This window comes from Megascapheus bottae, chromosome 7 (genome assembly GCF_031878675.1).
Source record: "Megascapheus bottae isolate mThoBot1 chromosome 7, mThoBot2.hap1, whole genome shotgun sequence".
Taxonomy (NCBI): domain Eukaryota; kingdom Metazoa; phylum Chordata; class Mammalia; order Rodentia; family Geomyidae; genus Megascapheus; species Megascapheus bottae.
The window spans coordinates 67,349,282-67,366,380 of NC_143515.1; the positions used below are offsets into that span (position 1 = coordinate 67,349,282).

At 41.3% G+C, this 17,099-nt stretch overlaps 1 protein-coding gene across 1 annotated transcript in view; it reads left to right on the plus strand.

Annotated features, from left to right (window-relative positions):
- Positions 1-17,099, plus strand: part of Asxl2 (ASXL transcriptional regulator 2) — a 76,580-nt gene that overhangs the window by 38,049 nt on the left and 21,432 nt on the right. Inside the window, exons 5-7 of the mRNA XM_090337342.1 lie at positions 5,062-5,177; positions 10,440-10,569; positions 11,792-11,935. Of these exons, the coding sequence (XP_090193468.1) occupies positions 5,062-5,177; positions 10,440-10,569; positions 11,792-11,935 (390 nt within the window). The remainder of the gene's footprint in view (positions 1-5,061; positions 5,178-10,439; positions 10,570-11,791; positions 11,936-17,099) is intronic.

The following is a 17,099-nucleotide window of genomic DNA, read 5'->3' on the forward strand; positions in this document are numbered from 1 at the left end:
CTGTCCCTGAACTCTTCAGCTCAAGGCTGCTGCCCTAACCCTTGAGCCACAGCACCACTTCCAGTTTTCTAGTGGTTAATTGGAGATAAGAGTTTCATGGACTTTAGTGCCCCAGTTGACTTTGAACAGTGATCCTCAGATATCAGCATCCTGATTACAAGCATGAGCCCCCATGCCCCAGCAATATTGTGTTTATTTTCTGATAGAGATAAGCTTACCTGACTTATTTAACTATAAAAAAATAAATCAAACAGACACACACACACACACACATATACACATATTGGGGGCGGGCAAGGGAAGATTCAACACATAGGAGACAACTCTTGATATATTTGGAAACTACATAGCTGGAGGAATTTATGGAGACTCAGTTAATGTGACCAGAAGACAAGTGCTCCTATTTCTCATTGTTGCCCTCACTTGTCATAAAAGTAACTTTTCTTATTCTAAATGGGGGGGAAAAAATTATCCACCTATTGGGGCAGCTTCCTCTCACAGCCATCTGGTGTAGGAGAGCCCAAGCCAGGAGCTGCCCTGAGCCACCCACATCCTATGCATTTCTTCTATTCCAGGGCTACCACTGTGATGGGTAAGATAGCTGCCACCGTGCCTCTGGTCAAGGGGGCACTAAGGAACTCAAGAGCCAACAACAGCTGTAGACCATCAGCCATGGCCTGCAGGAACTTCTGGCAGGACATTATAAACATCACCAGTTCCAGAAAAGCTGGGCAAAGGATCCAGTTACTGGTGTATTCAGATTAACACACATAAATAGATCCTGTCTGGACAGACAGCCCAGAGGATTGAACTTGCAGCCAGAAACAATTCAGGCTGTGGTTCCAGGGGTATGTGGTACCAAGGAATCGAACCTTGGTCTTCTTGCATGCTAAGCAAGCATTCTACCACTAGGCCAAACTCCCAGCCCAGGAGTACATTTCTTTTTGGACAGTGTCATCCTTTATCTCACTCTTTCCCAATTTTTTCCTCCTATCCTCACCCACAAGGTGTATAATTCATTTTCAACCTAGTGTCTGTAGTGAGTGACACTGCTGCATTTGTTCACCCTTTGTCCCTCCATTTCTGTGGCCCCCTCTGAGAGCCTCAGCCCAGAAAAGACAGTCACAAACAGCAAAAGTAGTTTGTTGTCAGCAAGGGCTGACAAGGCCAATTGTCTCCCAGGAGAGGGAGAAATGACTCCTGTCCTTTGTTCATGCGCTAAGACTAGGGGTGAGAAGTACTCTGTGTAGCAGTTGGACGGTGGAGACAGCACTCAGGTAGGGTAGAGTCCAGGTATGGACCTAGGGCATTCAGCCGATACAGCTGGGAGCTACAGATTCATGCTGAAGGCTAGATGAAGACTATCAAGCCCCAGATGGAAGAGAGCATACTAACATCTTTACCTTCCCAAAGACAGGTAAATGAACAAGCAAGACACATAGAAAACAAAAAACAGTGACAAAGGGGGAAAAAAAAACCAACTTGTTTCCACTTTCTGGAGTTCATTTTTTTCTTGGTGGGGGGGCGGTGGAAGGGTCATGGGGCTTGAACTCTGGGCCTGGGTGTTGACCCTGAGCTCTTCAGCTCAAGGCCTATCCTTGAGCCACAGCCACACTTCTTGTTTCTTAGAGATTAATTGGATCTCAGCCTCCTGACTCGCTAGGATTACAGCAACTGCAAGCTGGAGTTCATTTTAATAACCAGGATTTTAGGAGCCAGGAGTTTGGCCTAGTGGTAGAGTGCTTGCCTAGACCCGGGTTCAGTTGCTCAGTACCACATACATAGAAAAGCTGGAAGTGGTGCTGTTAAGTGGTAGAGCTCTAACCTTGAGGAAAACCCAAGGACAATGCTCAGGCCCTGAGTTCAATTTCCAGGACTGGCAAAGAAATAAATATGATTTTATATCATCGGTTACATAGGCGTTGTGCCTTTGTGTTACTCTTTCTAAGAGTATCTTCTGTGTGGAATCTTTTTTCTTTTTTTAAATGGCATTTACTAGATCATCATGTCATTATCGTTTTCTTTTTTCATTTTTTTGGGGGTGTCATGGAACTTTGAGCCAAGCCCCATTTCTCATTTTCTAGAAGTTAGTTGGAGATAAGAGTCTCGGGTCCTTTTGTGCCCAGGCTGGCTTTGAACCTTGATCCTCAAATCTCAGTCTCCTGAGTAACTAGGATTACAGGTGTGAGCCACCTGGCTGCCTCATTATTTTTTTCTTAACTTTAATTTTTGGCGCCAGTACTGAGACTTAAACTTGGGCTTAGATGCTGTACCTTGGTTGCTTGCTTGCTTGCTTGCTTGCTCAAGTGTGAAACTCTACCACTTGAGCCACAGTGCCTGCTGCCACTTACAGCTTTTTGGTAGAGAGTCTCTTGGCATTTCTTGCCCACCCAGGCCAGCTTTGATTTGCAATCCTCAGATCTCAGTGAGTTGTTGAGTACTTAGGATAATAAGCAGGAGCTCCTAACTCTTGGCTTTGTTAATGTCATAATCATGTTGCTTTAATAATGGTATATTGACTATAGTCAAAGCAGAAAGGATAATTAGGCTTATGCATATAAAGAGTTGTTGCCTCCTACTCATTTCATTGAACATGTTGTCATGGGCTTTTTCCCTGTGTCATCATGGTTCTCTCTTATGTATAATAATGTTCCACTAGCAGAACAATATAGGCTTCTCTCAAAATCTAGAACACAATATAAGTTCTAGTCATTTCCCTTGGTTATGCTTACTCCTCTGTCTTTATGTACATTTACACATACTTGAATGCTAAGTAGAAGTCTTCTAAATTTCTGGTTGGTAACCATTTTAAAATGTAACTATGACAATTCCTTCTCTAAGACCTGTGTGAGGAGCAGGTGTGGGTGGAGGGGGGGGAGTTGCTTCTTTGTATTTGAGGCAAAATCTATTTTTGAACTCTGCTTAATGGAGAGGTGATTATTTGGACCCAATTAAAGCAGACCCTATTAGAAAACTAAAGCAGAATGGGCTGGGGGATGGGCAGGCTGAAGTGGTAGAGGTCCTGGGTAGCTAAGTTCAAACCCCAGTACACAAAATATCAGAGGCCTCAGTTCATAGAGAAAATACAACATGACTGTCCGGCATATATCACTACAAACCTGTAATCCCAGAACTCAGAATTGAGTCAAGTCCAGAATTTGTAATAATATGGTAAATAGTATGTTGTTCTTTTGTTGTTTTCACATCATATTGATATGTCAGTTCTTTCCCATATCTGTAGAACTTTTCCATAAAAATTCCAATACAAATCTAAAGCTAAATTGCTTTACTCTTTATGCTCTTATCTACTGTGCATTTCTCAGGATATCTAAGAATTGGAATTCTCTATTTCAAATTCTCTATTCTAAAAGTTATTTATTGTAATGAACCATGCTTTTCTACCCCATACTATGCATGGTGGTGGTTTTGCTATCAGAACCTGTTCAGTTCAGCTAATAGAAAAGGAAGCCAACATGTATTCAGCAGGAGTCAGTACTAGTTAGTAGCCATTGTAGCTTCTCTTCCCCATTTGTTTGTATTCTTGCAGCCTTTCCCCCAAATAAAAAGTCTGAGTTGCCACTTTCTGTTTTCTTTCCTATCATAAATACAAACTTCATAGAACATAAAAGAACACCTGGGTGCCAGTGGCTCAGGCCTGTAATCATAGCTACTCAAAAGGCTGAGATCTGAAGATCTTGGTTCAAAGCCTGCCTGAGCCTGCTTGAGCAGATTAATCTGTGAGATTTATCTCCAATTAACCATAGGGGTGGCGGTAGGAGAATAGCTGTAAGTAGAGCTCAAGTGGTAAAGTAATGTACTTGAGCAAAAAAGCTCAGGTGCTGCACCCAGCCAGGCCCTGAGTTCAAACCCTAGGACTGGCAAAAATAATAAAAATAAAAATTTGCTTGTTATTTACTATAGATACTGACTCTTGAAAGAAGAACTTTTGTTCACATATGAGTATCTGGTAATGCTACCTAGAAAAGAGCTAAAGAAGAAGTAGGAATTGGTTATATCCTGTGCAATCCTATATTACTTCCATTAGATAAATCTTTACATGCTTTCTTTTATTGATAAGCCTAAACCTACTGATGTACAGAAGGACTGTCAAGTCTAAAACTACAATAGATTTTTGAGATGGAATGACCTTAATTGCCTTTATTTTAAACTGTCATTTTAAGGCTTTCCACAGAGTCATGTTGAATGACCCAACTGTCCCTGAGGTCTTTGTTTTCCCCTCTCTCCCTCAAGGCTAGCACTCTACCACTTGAGCCACAGCTCCACTTGCAGCCTTTTAGTGATTAAACATAAATCGCACACACTTTTCTGCCCTGGCTGGCTTTGAACTGCAGTCCTGAGAAGGTAGGATTACAGGCATGAGCCACTGATGGCTGGCTACATCTTTGTTTGTTTTCTTTCTTTTTTTGTGGCACCGGTGACCTAATTCAGGACTAGATATATCCTTTGCCTCATCGTATCATTCTTCACTAGAACTTTCTGAAGAAATAAAATGAGATGCAGCCCCGGAGTTTGGCCTAATGGTAGAGTGTTTGCCTGGCATGCACGAAAACTGGGTTCAATTGCTTGGTACCACATACATGGAAGCTAGAAGTGGTACTGTGGCTCAAGTGGCCTAGCACCAACCTTAAGAAAGCCAGCACTGTGGCTCAGACTCTGGAGGCTGAGATCTGAGGATCAAGGTTCAAAGCCAGACTGGGCACAAAAGGACCTGAGACTATTATCTCCAGTTACCCTCTAGAAAAAAAAGAGAGAAGTGAGGCTTGGTTCAAAGGTAGGGCCGTAGTTTTGAGCTAAAGAGCTTCAGGGTCAACGCCCAGTCCTAGGGGTAGGGTGGTAGCCTTGAGCTATAGAGCTCAGGGACTGTGCCCCATGAACCACAAAAACAAGCAAAATCTGAGATGCTATTTGTAGTAAAGTTCCAACAAGATTCTTTTGCAAAGTGTTTCGTCCTAGATTTTAACATAGGTAGCAGGATATGGTGTAGAGATAATAGTGCAACATTGATAACAAAATTTTTCCTTGTGTTTTCTCTTCCCCTAGTGTCCTCTAGGTTGTCACAGCCATCCTCCCCACCGTCAGGCTGCCCATCACCTACCATTCCTGCAGGTAAAGTCATTTCTCCATCACAGAAGCACAGCAAAAAGGCACTCAAACAGGTAAGCACTGCTCGTCTATGTCTACCAGACAGGCAATCTCCCCAGTGCAGAATGTTACAAGAGCCAGGTGGTGCCACACTCTGGTAGTCTTACTTGTTGGTAGGCAAGGACTGTAGGATTGATGGTTTGAGGCCAGATTGGACACTATAGTGAGAACTTCTCTTCAAAAGAGGACAGAAGGGAGCATTATTATAATAGGTACCCAAAATTTTTGAAACTTTTATGTTAGGCTGTTGTAAGGGGAACTTTTATGCACTCTTGTGAAATATCAATTGTAGGTTGTTGATAGATACTCTAGTACTTTTTTTATTAAAGACTTTATTAACATTGATTTTTACATCATATTTCGATCTAGTACATTTTTTTTTTTTTTTTTTTTTTTTTTTGCCAGTCTTGGGCTTGAGCTAAGAGCCTGAGCACTGTCCTTGGACTTTCTCAAGGCTAGCACTCTACCACTTGAGCCTCAGCACCACTTCTGGCTTTTTGCTATGTATGTGGGGTACCGAGGAATCGAACCTGGGTCTTCATGCATGCTAGGCAAGCACTCTACCACTAGGCCAAACTCCCGGCCCCAGATCTAGTACATTTTTGAAGTTCTTAATTTTTTCCTAGTTAGCTAAGAAGTTTTGTGCATGCTTTTTGAAAATCATGAATAGGTATTGAATCTTTTATGTTTGTCTTTTTTCCCCCTTCTAAAGATCTAACCAGGGGCTAGATCCATACTAAACAGGTGCCTCTGCCACTGAGCCACATACCCTTTCCTCAGGTTTGTTTCCTTTGAAATTTCAGATGACCGTATAGGCTGTCTCTTTTAATCTATAATTACATAACTAAATTCTCTCTCCCTCCCTCCCTCTCTCTCCCTCTCTCTCTCTTTCCCTCTCTCCCTCTCTCTCCCTCTCTCTCTCTTTCCCTCTCTCCCTCTCTCTCCCCCTTTCTCTTCCTCTCTCTCCCTCTCTCTTCCTGTCTCCCCCTCTCTCACTCTCTCTCCCTCTCTCCCCCTCTCTCCCTCTCTTCCTCTCTTTCTCTCTTTCTCCCTTTCTCCCCCTTTTTCTCCCCCTCTCTCCCCCTCTCTCCCTCTCTCCCTCTCTTTCTCTCCCTCTTTCTCCCCCTCTCTCCCTCTCTTTCTCTCCCTCTTTCTCCCCCTCTCTCCCCCTCTCTCTCCCTCTCTCCCCCCCTCTCTCCCCCTCTCTCTCCCTCTGTCTCCCTCTCTCCCTCCTCCTCTCTCTCCCCCTCTCTGTCCCTCTCTCTCCCACTCTTTCTCCCTCTCTCCCCCCCTGTCTTCTCCCCCTCTCTTCTCCCCTCTCTCTCCCCCTCTATCTCCCTCTCTCCCCCTACCCCAGGAGTCACAGCCCCACTTGCCAGTTTTCTGGAGGAGGTTAATTGGAGATAAGAGTCTCATGGCCTTTAGTGCCTAGGTTGGCTTTTAACCTTGGTCCTGAGATCACAGCCTCCTGAGAAGCTAGGATTGTTGGTGTGAGTCACCATGCCCAGCTATACACACACACACACACTCTCCCTCTCTCTCTCTCTCTCATAGCTTACATTAGTTATAAGGGGGATTTCATTGTTGCATTTAATTTTTAAAGGGATTCTTGCTTTTGCCTAGATCATCCAGGACTAAAATCCTCCTAGTTATATTTCTTCAAATACAAATACATACATATATATACACTTATATATGTGTGTGTGTGTATTGTGTATATATATATATATCCAGATATGGGATGTTAGGCTGAGCCGTCATGCTTAGCTTTTGCTTGGTTGATATGGGAGTCTTACAAACATTTTCTTTTGGGGTTGGCCTTGAACCCTGATTCTCCTAATGTCTGCCTCCAAAGTAGTTAGGGCTACAGGTGTGAACCATCATGCTTGGCCTAAATTTTGTAATATTATTGGTAACTCTATAGAATAACCTTGATGTGCTTTTGTTTTGTTTTGTTTTTGCCAGTCCTGGGCTTGAGCTCAGGGCCTGAGCACTGTCCTTGGACTTTTTTCAAGGCTAGAGCTCTACCACTTGAGCCTCAGCACCACTTCATTCTACCACGAGGCCAAACTCCCGGCCCCATTGTCACTATATTTTTTTTTGCCGGTCCTGGGCTTGAGCTCAGGCCCTGAACACTGTCCTTGGACTTTCTCAAGGCTAGAGCTCTACCACTTGAGCCACAACATCACTTCCGGCTTTTTTCTATTCATGTGGTACCTAGGAATCGAACCCTGGTCTTCATGCATGCAAGGCAAGCACTCTACCACTAGGCCAAACTCCCGGCTCCATGATGCGCTTATTGAATCATTTAGAAATTTCCAATTTTCTTGTGAGTTTAGTATGGCGTTTACAGTATTGTGCTATCTTAAGAGTAGTTGTCTATTAAGGATTGATCCAGCATCACAAACTATATAGATCTTTTTGTATATTTTGAAAATTGTAGAAATTATTATTTTTAAGGTGTTTCTTTGTTTTCTGGTCATGGGGCTTGAACTCAAGGTCTGGGCATTGCCCCGAGCTTTTCTGCTCAAGGCTAGCACTCTTATCACTTTGAGCCCCAGCTCCACTTCTGGTTTTCTGGTGGTTTATTGGAGATAAGAAAGAGTCTTATGGGCTTTCCTTCCCAGGCTGGCTTTGAACTAGAATCCTTCTATCTCAGCCTCCTAGAATTACAGCTATGATCCAGCACCTGGCTGGTTCGCTTCATTTTTAAGATTTAATAGCATCTCTTAAAATAATTTTTCTAGCATCACAGTAATAGCCGATTCTAAATTTCTTGCCTTTTTTTCCCCTCTCTTTTTATGCTCAACCTGGGGCTTGAATTCAGGTCCCAGGAACTTGCGGTTTTTTTGTTCTGCCACTTGAGCTACAGCTCTGCTTCTGTCTTTTTGTTGCTTCACTGGAGATGAGTCTTACATATTTTCATAGCTTATGATTCTCAGATTTTAGCCTCCTAGTAGCTAAAATTATAGGCATGTGCCATCACCCAGTTTCTGCTTTTTTTTCCCCTTTTGGTGGTAGTAGGGTTTGGACTCAAGGCCTTATGATTGGTATTATGCTAGCGAGGCAGATACTCTACATTTTGTTTTGCTTTAGGTATTTTTCAGTAAGATTTCTTTTTTCTTTTTCTTTTTTTGCCAATCCTGGGGCTTGAACTCAGTGCCTTTTTGCTCAAGGCTAGCATTCTGTCTCTTGAGCCACAGCACCAATTCTGGCTTTATCTGAGTATGTGGTACTGAGGAACTGAACCCAGGGCTTCCTGCATGCTAGGTGAGCACTCTACCACTAGGCTATGCTCCTGGCCCAGGTTTCATATTTTTGGTGAGGGCTGGCCTCAGATATGATAATTCTATTTACAACCTCCCACATACCTTGGATACCTCCCAAGTAACTGGGATCACAAGTATTTGTCACTATGGCTGGATTATTGAGATGGAGTCTTACTAACTTTTTCTGGGTATCTTAAACTATAATTCTCCCATTCTCTGTCTCTTAAATAGCTAAGATTACAGGAATGACCACACCTTGCCTATTTTCTATGCTTTGAGCAAGACATTTGAACTTTCTTAGAAATAATTATTTTACCTGCTTCTATCAAATATTGATGTAAGGTTATAACCAAGTTGTTGTTGTGGTGGGTTTTTTGTTCGTTTTTTTGCCAGTCCTTGGATTTGAACTCAGGGTCTGAGTACTATCCTCAGGCTTTCACAAGACTAGAGCTCTACCGCTTGAGCCACAGCACCATTTCTGGCCTTTTCTATGTATGTGATACCAAGTAATCAAACCTGGTTCTTCATGCATGCTAGGCAAGCACTCTACCACTAGGCTAAACTCCAGGCCCTGGTTTTTTGTTTGTTTGTTTTTTGTTATTGTTGTTTTGTTTTTTGGTACCAGTCTTGAGGCTTAAACTCTGGGCCTATGCTTAAGGCTAACATTAAGTTTTACTACAATATTTAAGGTATAATGCTATTTATAAAAACATAGCCACAGGGGCTGGGAGTTTAGCCAGATTGCTGGTAGATTGCTTGCCTAGCATGCATAAAGACCCAAGTTCAATTCCTCAATACCACATACATAGAAAAAAGCCAAAAGTGGTGCTGAGGCTCAAGTGGTAGAGCTCTAGCCTTAAGAAAAGTCCAAGGACTTCAGCCACTGAACGCAAGCCCAGGACTGGCAAAAAAAAACAAACAAAAAAATAGCCACAAAGCAATGATACACTTGAATAGAAGTATGTGTGTGTGTGTGTGTGTGTGTGTGTGTGTGTGTGTGTGTGTGTGTGTGTGTGATCTGAAAAAAAAAATCATTGAAAGTGGCACTGTGGCTCATAGTGGTAGAACAATACTTAGGGACAGCATCCAGGCCCAGAGTTCAAGCCCCATGACTGACCCCCCCCCCCAAAAAAAAAAAGGATTATTAAGGAAAATTGTATGTGTGTGTGCATATCAGTACTAGGGCTTAATCTCCGGGCCTGTGTACTTACTCATAGAAATAAAAAGAATTTGAAGTAAATCAGAAAGATCCATGCTATTCTTCAAATCAGTACTGTCTAGTCTTCCTTTCCTTTGGTTTATTGCATTGCTGCAGATGGTTGACATTTGATAATTGGGATAAGTCCCATTGCTCTTATCCATGATAACTCAAGTAGTTATTCAATATCTCTGAATCCTAATAAGTAAGCTAAGTATTTGTTTTTCTATCTAGGGTTGATACATGCAGTACTCTTCTTGGTATAGGTTTTTAGAATTCTGTTTTTGGAATTGATAAAGAATGTACAATTCTTTAATTGCAAGATTGCAGAGTCATTGGTAATTTTTAAGTTTTAAACAATGCTATTGACTTCTTATTTCCATCTAAGTGAACAATTTTGAGAATAAAAATTCACATCTTTTTTTTTAGCCATTCAGAAACTTCTTCCCAAGCTGCTTTTATTTATTTATTTTATTAGTACACATTAATTGTAATGGAAAAGTTTTACCAGTCATTAAGAGTTATGTTTCATTGGCTTACCTTGGATTTGTCTGTTTTGACAGATTTTATAGAAACTCAGTAAAGAGTATGGTTCTCACCACTCAAGAAGCCATTTGTTTGTTTGTTTTTAATATTTTTCTTTTATTTTTAAAAATCTCTTTTTTGTTTATGTGGTACTGAGGAATCAAACCCAGAGCCTTATGCATGCTAGGCAAGCACTCTACCACTAAGTCATAATCCCAGACCAGCTGTTTAGTTTTTATAATTATACTGATTTGTTTTGTTTCTTACAATTTTTTTCTTCATAGGCTCTAAAGCAGCAGCAGCAGAAGAAGCAGCAGCAGCAGCAATGCAGACCTAGCGTGCCCATTGCTTCCAGCCAGCACCTCACTCTCAAGACTGTTAGAGCAACCAGTGATTCTGTCTCAAACAAAGCTGGTAGGCAGTTTAGTAATTCATTAATGCACATTTCTTTTTCCCAGTGTTTTTCTATTGATTTTACATATTTATATAATGCATCATTATCATTAAGTTGATATATTTACTCACATTATTATATTGCCAAATCATCATTGTAATTTTCATAGGAGAAATGGAAAACCAGTTTAAATTATTATACAGTTATTTAAAAACCCATCAGTGAGATTTACAATGAGATTGTAAGAAGGAAATTAATGACTACCTCTCAATGGATCTAACTTAGTAACATTTGTGACTTCTCATCATTAACCTTACAAATGTCTTATTACTGTATCATAGTGAACTCCTTATCAGTGTGTCCTTTAAAAACTGAGAATGTGGGCCAGGAGTTTGGCCTAGTGGTAGAGTGCTTGCCTAGCATGCACGAAGACCCAGGTTCGATTCCTTGGTACCACATACTTAGAAAAAGCCAGAAGTGGTGCTGAGGCTCAAGTGGTAGAGTTCTAGCCTTGAGAAAAATCCAAGGACAGTGCTCAGGCCCTGAGCTCAAGCCCAGGACTTGCAAAAAAAAAAAAAAAAAAAAACTGAGAAGGTGGGGCCGGGAGTTTGGCCTAGTGGTGCAGTGCTTGCATAGCATGCATGAAGACCAGGGTTCAATTCCTTGGTACCACATACATAGAAAAAAAGCCGGAAGTGGTGCTGAGGATCAAGTGGTAGAGCTTTAGCCTTGAGAAAATCCAAGAACAGTGCTCAGGCCCTGAGCTCAATCCCAGGACTGGCAAAAAAACAAAACAAACAAAAAACTGAGAAGGTGCCCAAGAATATGTTGTGTGGCTTCAGTTTCCACTGAACATATGTATAGATGCCTTTGTATTTTTTTGTTATTGCTTATCTTTTAAATCCGAACTGGCTATAGACTTTGTTTTGTATCACACAGTTCAATTTGGCGGTATACACTTCTGAGGGGAGAGGGAGGACTGCCATAGTGAAAGTTCTGAGTCTTACTGAACTTTGCATTTTTGTTGTTGTTGTAAGAAAGGAGATTTGTCACCAGAAATAAATAGTATAGGAGGAGAAAGGAATTCTATTTTACTTTTTATTTTCTCTAATTGTCAGACTTGAACACATTACAGGACCATATTTCCTTAGATATAACTCTCTTTAGTTAACATTGAATGACTGACTGTGTTTTGACTATATCCTCATTGGCACCAATCTTTACATATTTTTTTCATTTTAGCAATATGGGAAGGAAAGCAATCTGATGGGCAGTCAAACAGTCCCCAGAACTCAAACTCCAGCTTCTCTTCCTCAGTGAAAGTGGAAAGTCCCTTGCTAGGCTTGGGGAAGAAGTCTTTCCAGAGATCTGACAGGCTCCACACAAGTAAGTTAATTTACAAAGACTTCCATTTTTATTTCCATAACTTGTTATCTATGTGATCGAAATCCATTAGCTGTTGCCATAGATTTAGCGCATGGTTGGAGGTACACAGCAAGGATTAAACATTTGTTTTTTATATTACTTCTAGGGATTCAGTTTGTTTGTTTTTGTTAAACTAAGGTTGGAACACATGACTTTATATATAATAGGGAAGCACTTTCTTTCTTTCTTCTTTTTTTTTTATGGGTCATCAGACTTGAACTCTTGGCCTGGGCGCTGTCTTCAGCTCAAGGCTACTGGCCTACCCCTACCCCTGGGCCTTGGCATTGTCCCTGAGCTCTTCAGCTCAAGGCTACCATTCTACCCCTTGAGCCACAACCCCTCTTCCGATTTTCTAGTGGTTAATTGGAGCTAAGAGTCTCATAGTCTTTAGTGCTCAGGTTAGCTTTGAACTGCTATCCTCAAATCTCAGCCTCCTGAGTAGCTAGGTTAGAGGTGTGAGCCACTGCACCTGGCTGCTTAGTTTTGAGACAAGATCTTTTACTGTGTAGTCCAGGCTGGCCTCAAACTCATATTCCTCCTGTTTCAGCTTCTCAAGTGTTGGCATTAGAAGTGCATATCACAGTACCTGACTCTGACTAGACTAGTTTAAGACATGACATAAAATAAAAATGGACATACTATATCTTCTTAAAGTTTATTATCCACTGTTCACTTTTTTTTCCCTTTAAAAATTTGTTTTTATGGGCTGGGAGTTTGGCCTAGTGGTAGAATGCTTGCCTAGCATGCACAAAGACTCAGGTTCAATTCCTCAGTACCACATACATAGAAAGCTGAAAGCCATGCAGTGGCTCAAGTGGTAGAGTATATAGCCTTGAGGAAAGCCCAAGGACAATGTTTAGGCCCTTTGTTCAGTCCCCAGTACTAGCAAAAAAATTTTTTTAGTTGTTTTTATACAGGTAATATGCAGAGGAGTTGTAGCTGTTATCTATTTCATGTTTTTCTCGTCCTCCACTTATCAAACTTCATTTCAGAAAAAGATCTGTTACCACTTTGTGGTTCGTTTCTCTTTCTGCCAGTAAGTTGCTTTGTCCTGCATTTTTAATGTCATACTTCTGTAGACAGAAAGATAGAAGGGCTTATATAACTACATGTGAGCCAGGCACTGGTGGCTCATGCCTATAATCCTAGCTACTTAGGAGGCTGAGATCTGAGGATGATGGTTCAAAGCCAGCTCAGGCACCAAAAGTCCCTTAGACGCTTATCTCCAATTAACCACCAGAAAACCAGAAGTAGTGCTGTGGCTCAAGTGGTAAAGTGCTGAAGAGCTCAGAGACAGATCCCAGGCCCAAGGTTCAAACCCCACAAATGACAAAAAAAAAAAAGTACATGTGGCAATCTTTGGAAATCTCACTAAAATGAGAAACAAAAAAATTAAATCCATATAGGTGAAAAAAGAAAGCAACCAATTGGGCGTGCCAACAAATTTTGAAAGATGAAAACAAGGTGGGCTGAGTGCTGTGACTCATGCCTGTTATTTATTCCTAGCTACTCAGGAGGCTCAGGTCTGAGGATTAAGGTTCAAAGCCAACTAGGCACAAAAGGACCTGAGATTCTTATTTCCTGGGGCTTGGCTCAAGGGTAGGGCAGTAGCGTTGAGCTGAAGAGGTCAGGGACAGTACCCAGGCCCATGACCCCCTCCCCCCCAAAAAAAAGAAAGAAAGAAAGAAAACAGATGGAAGGTTGAGTTCCTGTGGCTCACACTTATAATCCTAGCAACTCAGAAGACTAAGATCTGAGGATTGCGGTTTGAAGCTACCCTGGGCAGAAAAGTTCCTCTGAGACTCTTATCTCCAATTAGCCACTCAAAAATCAGAAGTGGCACTGCTGTGGCTCAAGTGGTAGAGTGCTAGCCTTGAGCACAAAGAGACTCTGGAACAGTACCTATACCCTGAGTTCAAGCCCCAGGAATGACCAAAAAGAGGGGGAGGGAGGGAGGGAGGGAAGGAGAAAAGAAAGAAAAAGAAGGGAAGGAAAGAAAGAACTGGATGGAGCTGAAAAGCAAGTTAATAAGCAAGCCATTCATAGCTGCTGAACCCAGAAAGGCTGGAGAACTAGAGAGATGATGTATTATAGAAGAGAAAGGTGAAGCGTAGGGTTGAAAAGAACAACTTTGTGGGACTATTACTCTGTAGTATAGTTTACCTAATATGCCAAGTTCCTGGATGCATTTCTGGCACACCAAAAAAAGAAAAGAATTTTGTTTGAGAAGTAATTTGTACTGAAGTTTGTGCTGAAAAGTAGTTTGAAGTTTCACCCAAGCAGAAGGCAGATTTATTTTAAAGTGAAATTGACTAAAAATGCTCCAAATATAGGAATACAACACATAGCTAATGGCAGATTGTGTACTAAAGTTTGGGACACCCAAGTAAATTCAAACACTGAAAAGTGGATCTCCTGTTGGCTTTCAGAGTACTTAATAGTGAACCATAGCCCTGCCATCGCTACTTCCTGTAGCAGATTGGTTCCCAAGGAAATGGAATAATCTCAGAAAAAAAAGTCTTCAGGCAAATTTACAAGATCTCAACAAAGATATCCTTCTCACAGTTCTTTGAGGCCCATAATCTAGAAGACCCACCGTGGACACAAAATCTCTACTCCATTTTTTAGTACTTTTTGTTCCATTCTGATCACTAAGATTCCTTTGAAGAAGTTCTTCATTGGGAAAGGAAGAAACAAGTGAAACAGATTCCTTAAGCAAAAGCTTAGGGACTATGCCCAAGCCATAAGAGTCAAGCCTTAGGGCTAGCTAAAATAAATAGAATAGAATAAAATAAATAGAATCCTTTTTTATTTTGAAACAAAGTTTCACAATAAAGCCCTGGTTGAGGTCAAGGTAGAAGTCACCGGGTCCAGGCCTTCACAATCCTTCTTCTGCAGCCTCTCAAGCCTTGAGAATATAGGCCCACATCTTCACACTTGGCTGAACCAGAATTAAATACTATAATCAAAAGAGGATGCAGAGCCAGGATTGTGGCCTTATAGTGAAGTGCTCACCTAGCATTCATGAAGCCCTGGGTTTGATTCCTCAGTACATACATATACAGAAAAAGGCCAGAAGTGGTGCTGTGTCTCAAGTGGTAGAGTGCTAGTTGAGAAGGTCCAAGGACAGTGCCCAAACTCTGAGTTCTAGCCGCAGGACTGGGGGAAAAAAAGGGTACAGCTCAGTGGTAGAATGTTTACCTGGTGAGAGAATAAGAACATGTCTGATAGTTCTGTGTAGCTATATATACATTATATTAGCTTCTTGTAGGATGTTTCCAGAGGTTCCCCATTGAGATTTATAGTGATGTACAACAGAACTTAATAGAGTGGTAGAAATATACTGTAATCTGTACTAATCAGTACCTACCATCTGCATGCTACTATTGAATAGTTGAACCATGACTCATGAAACCAAGGTGTTTAGTTTTAAATTTTTGTTTAATTCTAGTTAATTCAAATGTAAATTGTCTTAGGTAGTTTATGGTGTGCATGGCAAAAGTCCCTAACTTCAAGGTCACACTTCTTAAAAACATTCAACATTTGCCATAATTTTGGCTCAGACACCATGTGTTCAAAGTTTAATTTATATTCTTTTTTTTTTTTTTTTTTTTTTTGCCAGTCCCTGGGGCTTGAATTCAGCGCCTGGGCACTATCCCTGAGCTTCTTTTGCTCAAGGCTAGTATTCCACCCCTTGTGTCACAATACCACTTTTCTGTTTATGTGGTACTGAGTATTTGCATATCAGGCAAATACTCTACCACTAAGCCACATTCCCACCCCTAGCTCATATTCTTAAGTAACCATCTTGATTTATCCTCCAGAACAGTGGAAATGACACTGGCTCATACCTTCTCATGAAGCTGAGATATGGAGGATTTAGCTACAAAGCCAGCCATGGCAGAAAAGTCCTTAAGACTATTTCCAAAATAACAAGCAGAAAGCCTTGCTGGAGGCATGGCTCAAGGAGTAGAGCACTAGGCAAGCAGGAGGCCTTTAAGTTCAGTATCCCATTAATTATTACTGCTAATAATAATAATTAAGCACTGAACTTTCTATCTTAATTTACACAGTATTTGCACATGTGTGTGTGTGTGTGTGTGTGTGTGTGTGTGTACGTGTGTACGTGTGTACACACGCACGCATGCATGCACGTAGTAGTCCTGGGGGTGGACCTCAAGGCCTGGGTGCTGTCCTCAAACTTTTCTGGTAAAGGCTAGCACTCTACCACTTGAGATACAGATCCACTTCCTGATTTTTTTGTTGCTTAATTGGACACAAGACAGGACTTTCCTGTCCAGGCTGACTTTGAACTGAAATCATCAAGTTTCCACCTCCTAAGTATCTAGGATTACAGGCATGAGCTATCTTCCCAGCTTCTCCTTTTTTTTCCTTTTTTTTTCTTTTTTTTCCAAGACAGCATCTCACTTTATAGTCCAAGATAACCTTGTTATCTAGGTCAACCCCTCCAGTGCTGAGATTACAGGCATGCACTTCCATATCTGACGCTTCATATTTTTGTTCTTTGATTTTTTTTTCTTACAAGTCAGACACAGAGGATTATTTTATATAAACAACTATATTTTTACCTTTCTCCATTCTTAAAACAATTCATTTAGAGCACCCTTAGTTTTTGTTTACCTTCAGCAATGTCTTTCTTAAACTGGGTGCCATGGCTCAACACCTGTAATCCTAGCTACTCAGGAGGCTGAGATCTAAGGATCATAGTTCAAAGCCAGCCTATCACCCTATCACGTGAGACTCTTATCTCCAATTAACCTCTAGAAAATGGGAAGTGGGGCTTGGCTCAAGGGTAGGGCAGTAGCCTTGAGCTGAAGAGCTCAGGGACAGAGTCCCGGCCCAGAGTTCAAGCTCCATGACCCACCAAAAAAAAAAAAAAATATATATATATATATATATATATATATCTTTCCTGTTCAATTTTGAAGAATAGTTTGGTGGGCATACCAGAGTTAGTAGTAGTCATGTGGGGAAAGATGCCTGCAAGCTGTTTGTTCTGTTTGTCTCCCCCAACCGCTTTGTTACTAAGGATCAAACCTAGGGTTTCACATATACTAAGCAAATGGTCTACTGTTGAGTTACCCCTATCCTCTCATTGACTATG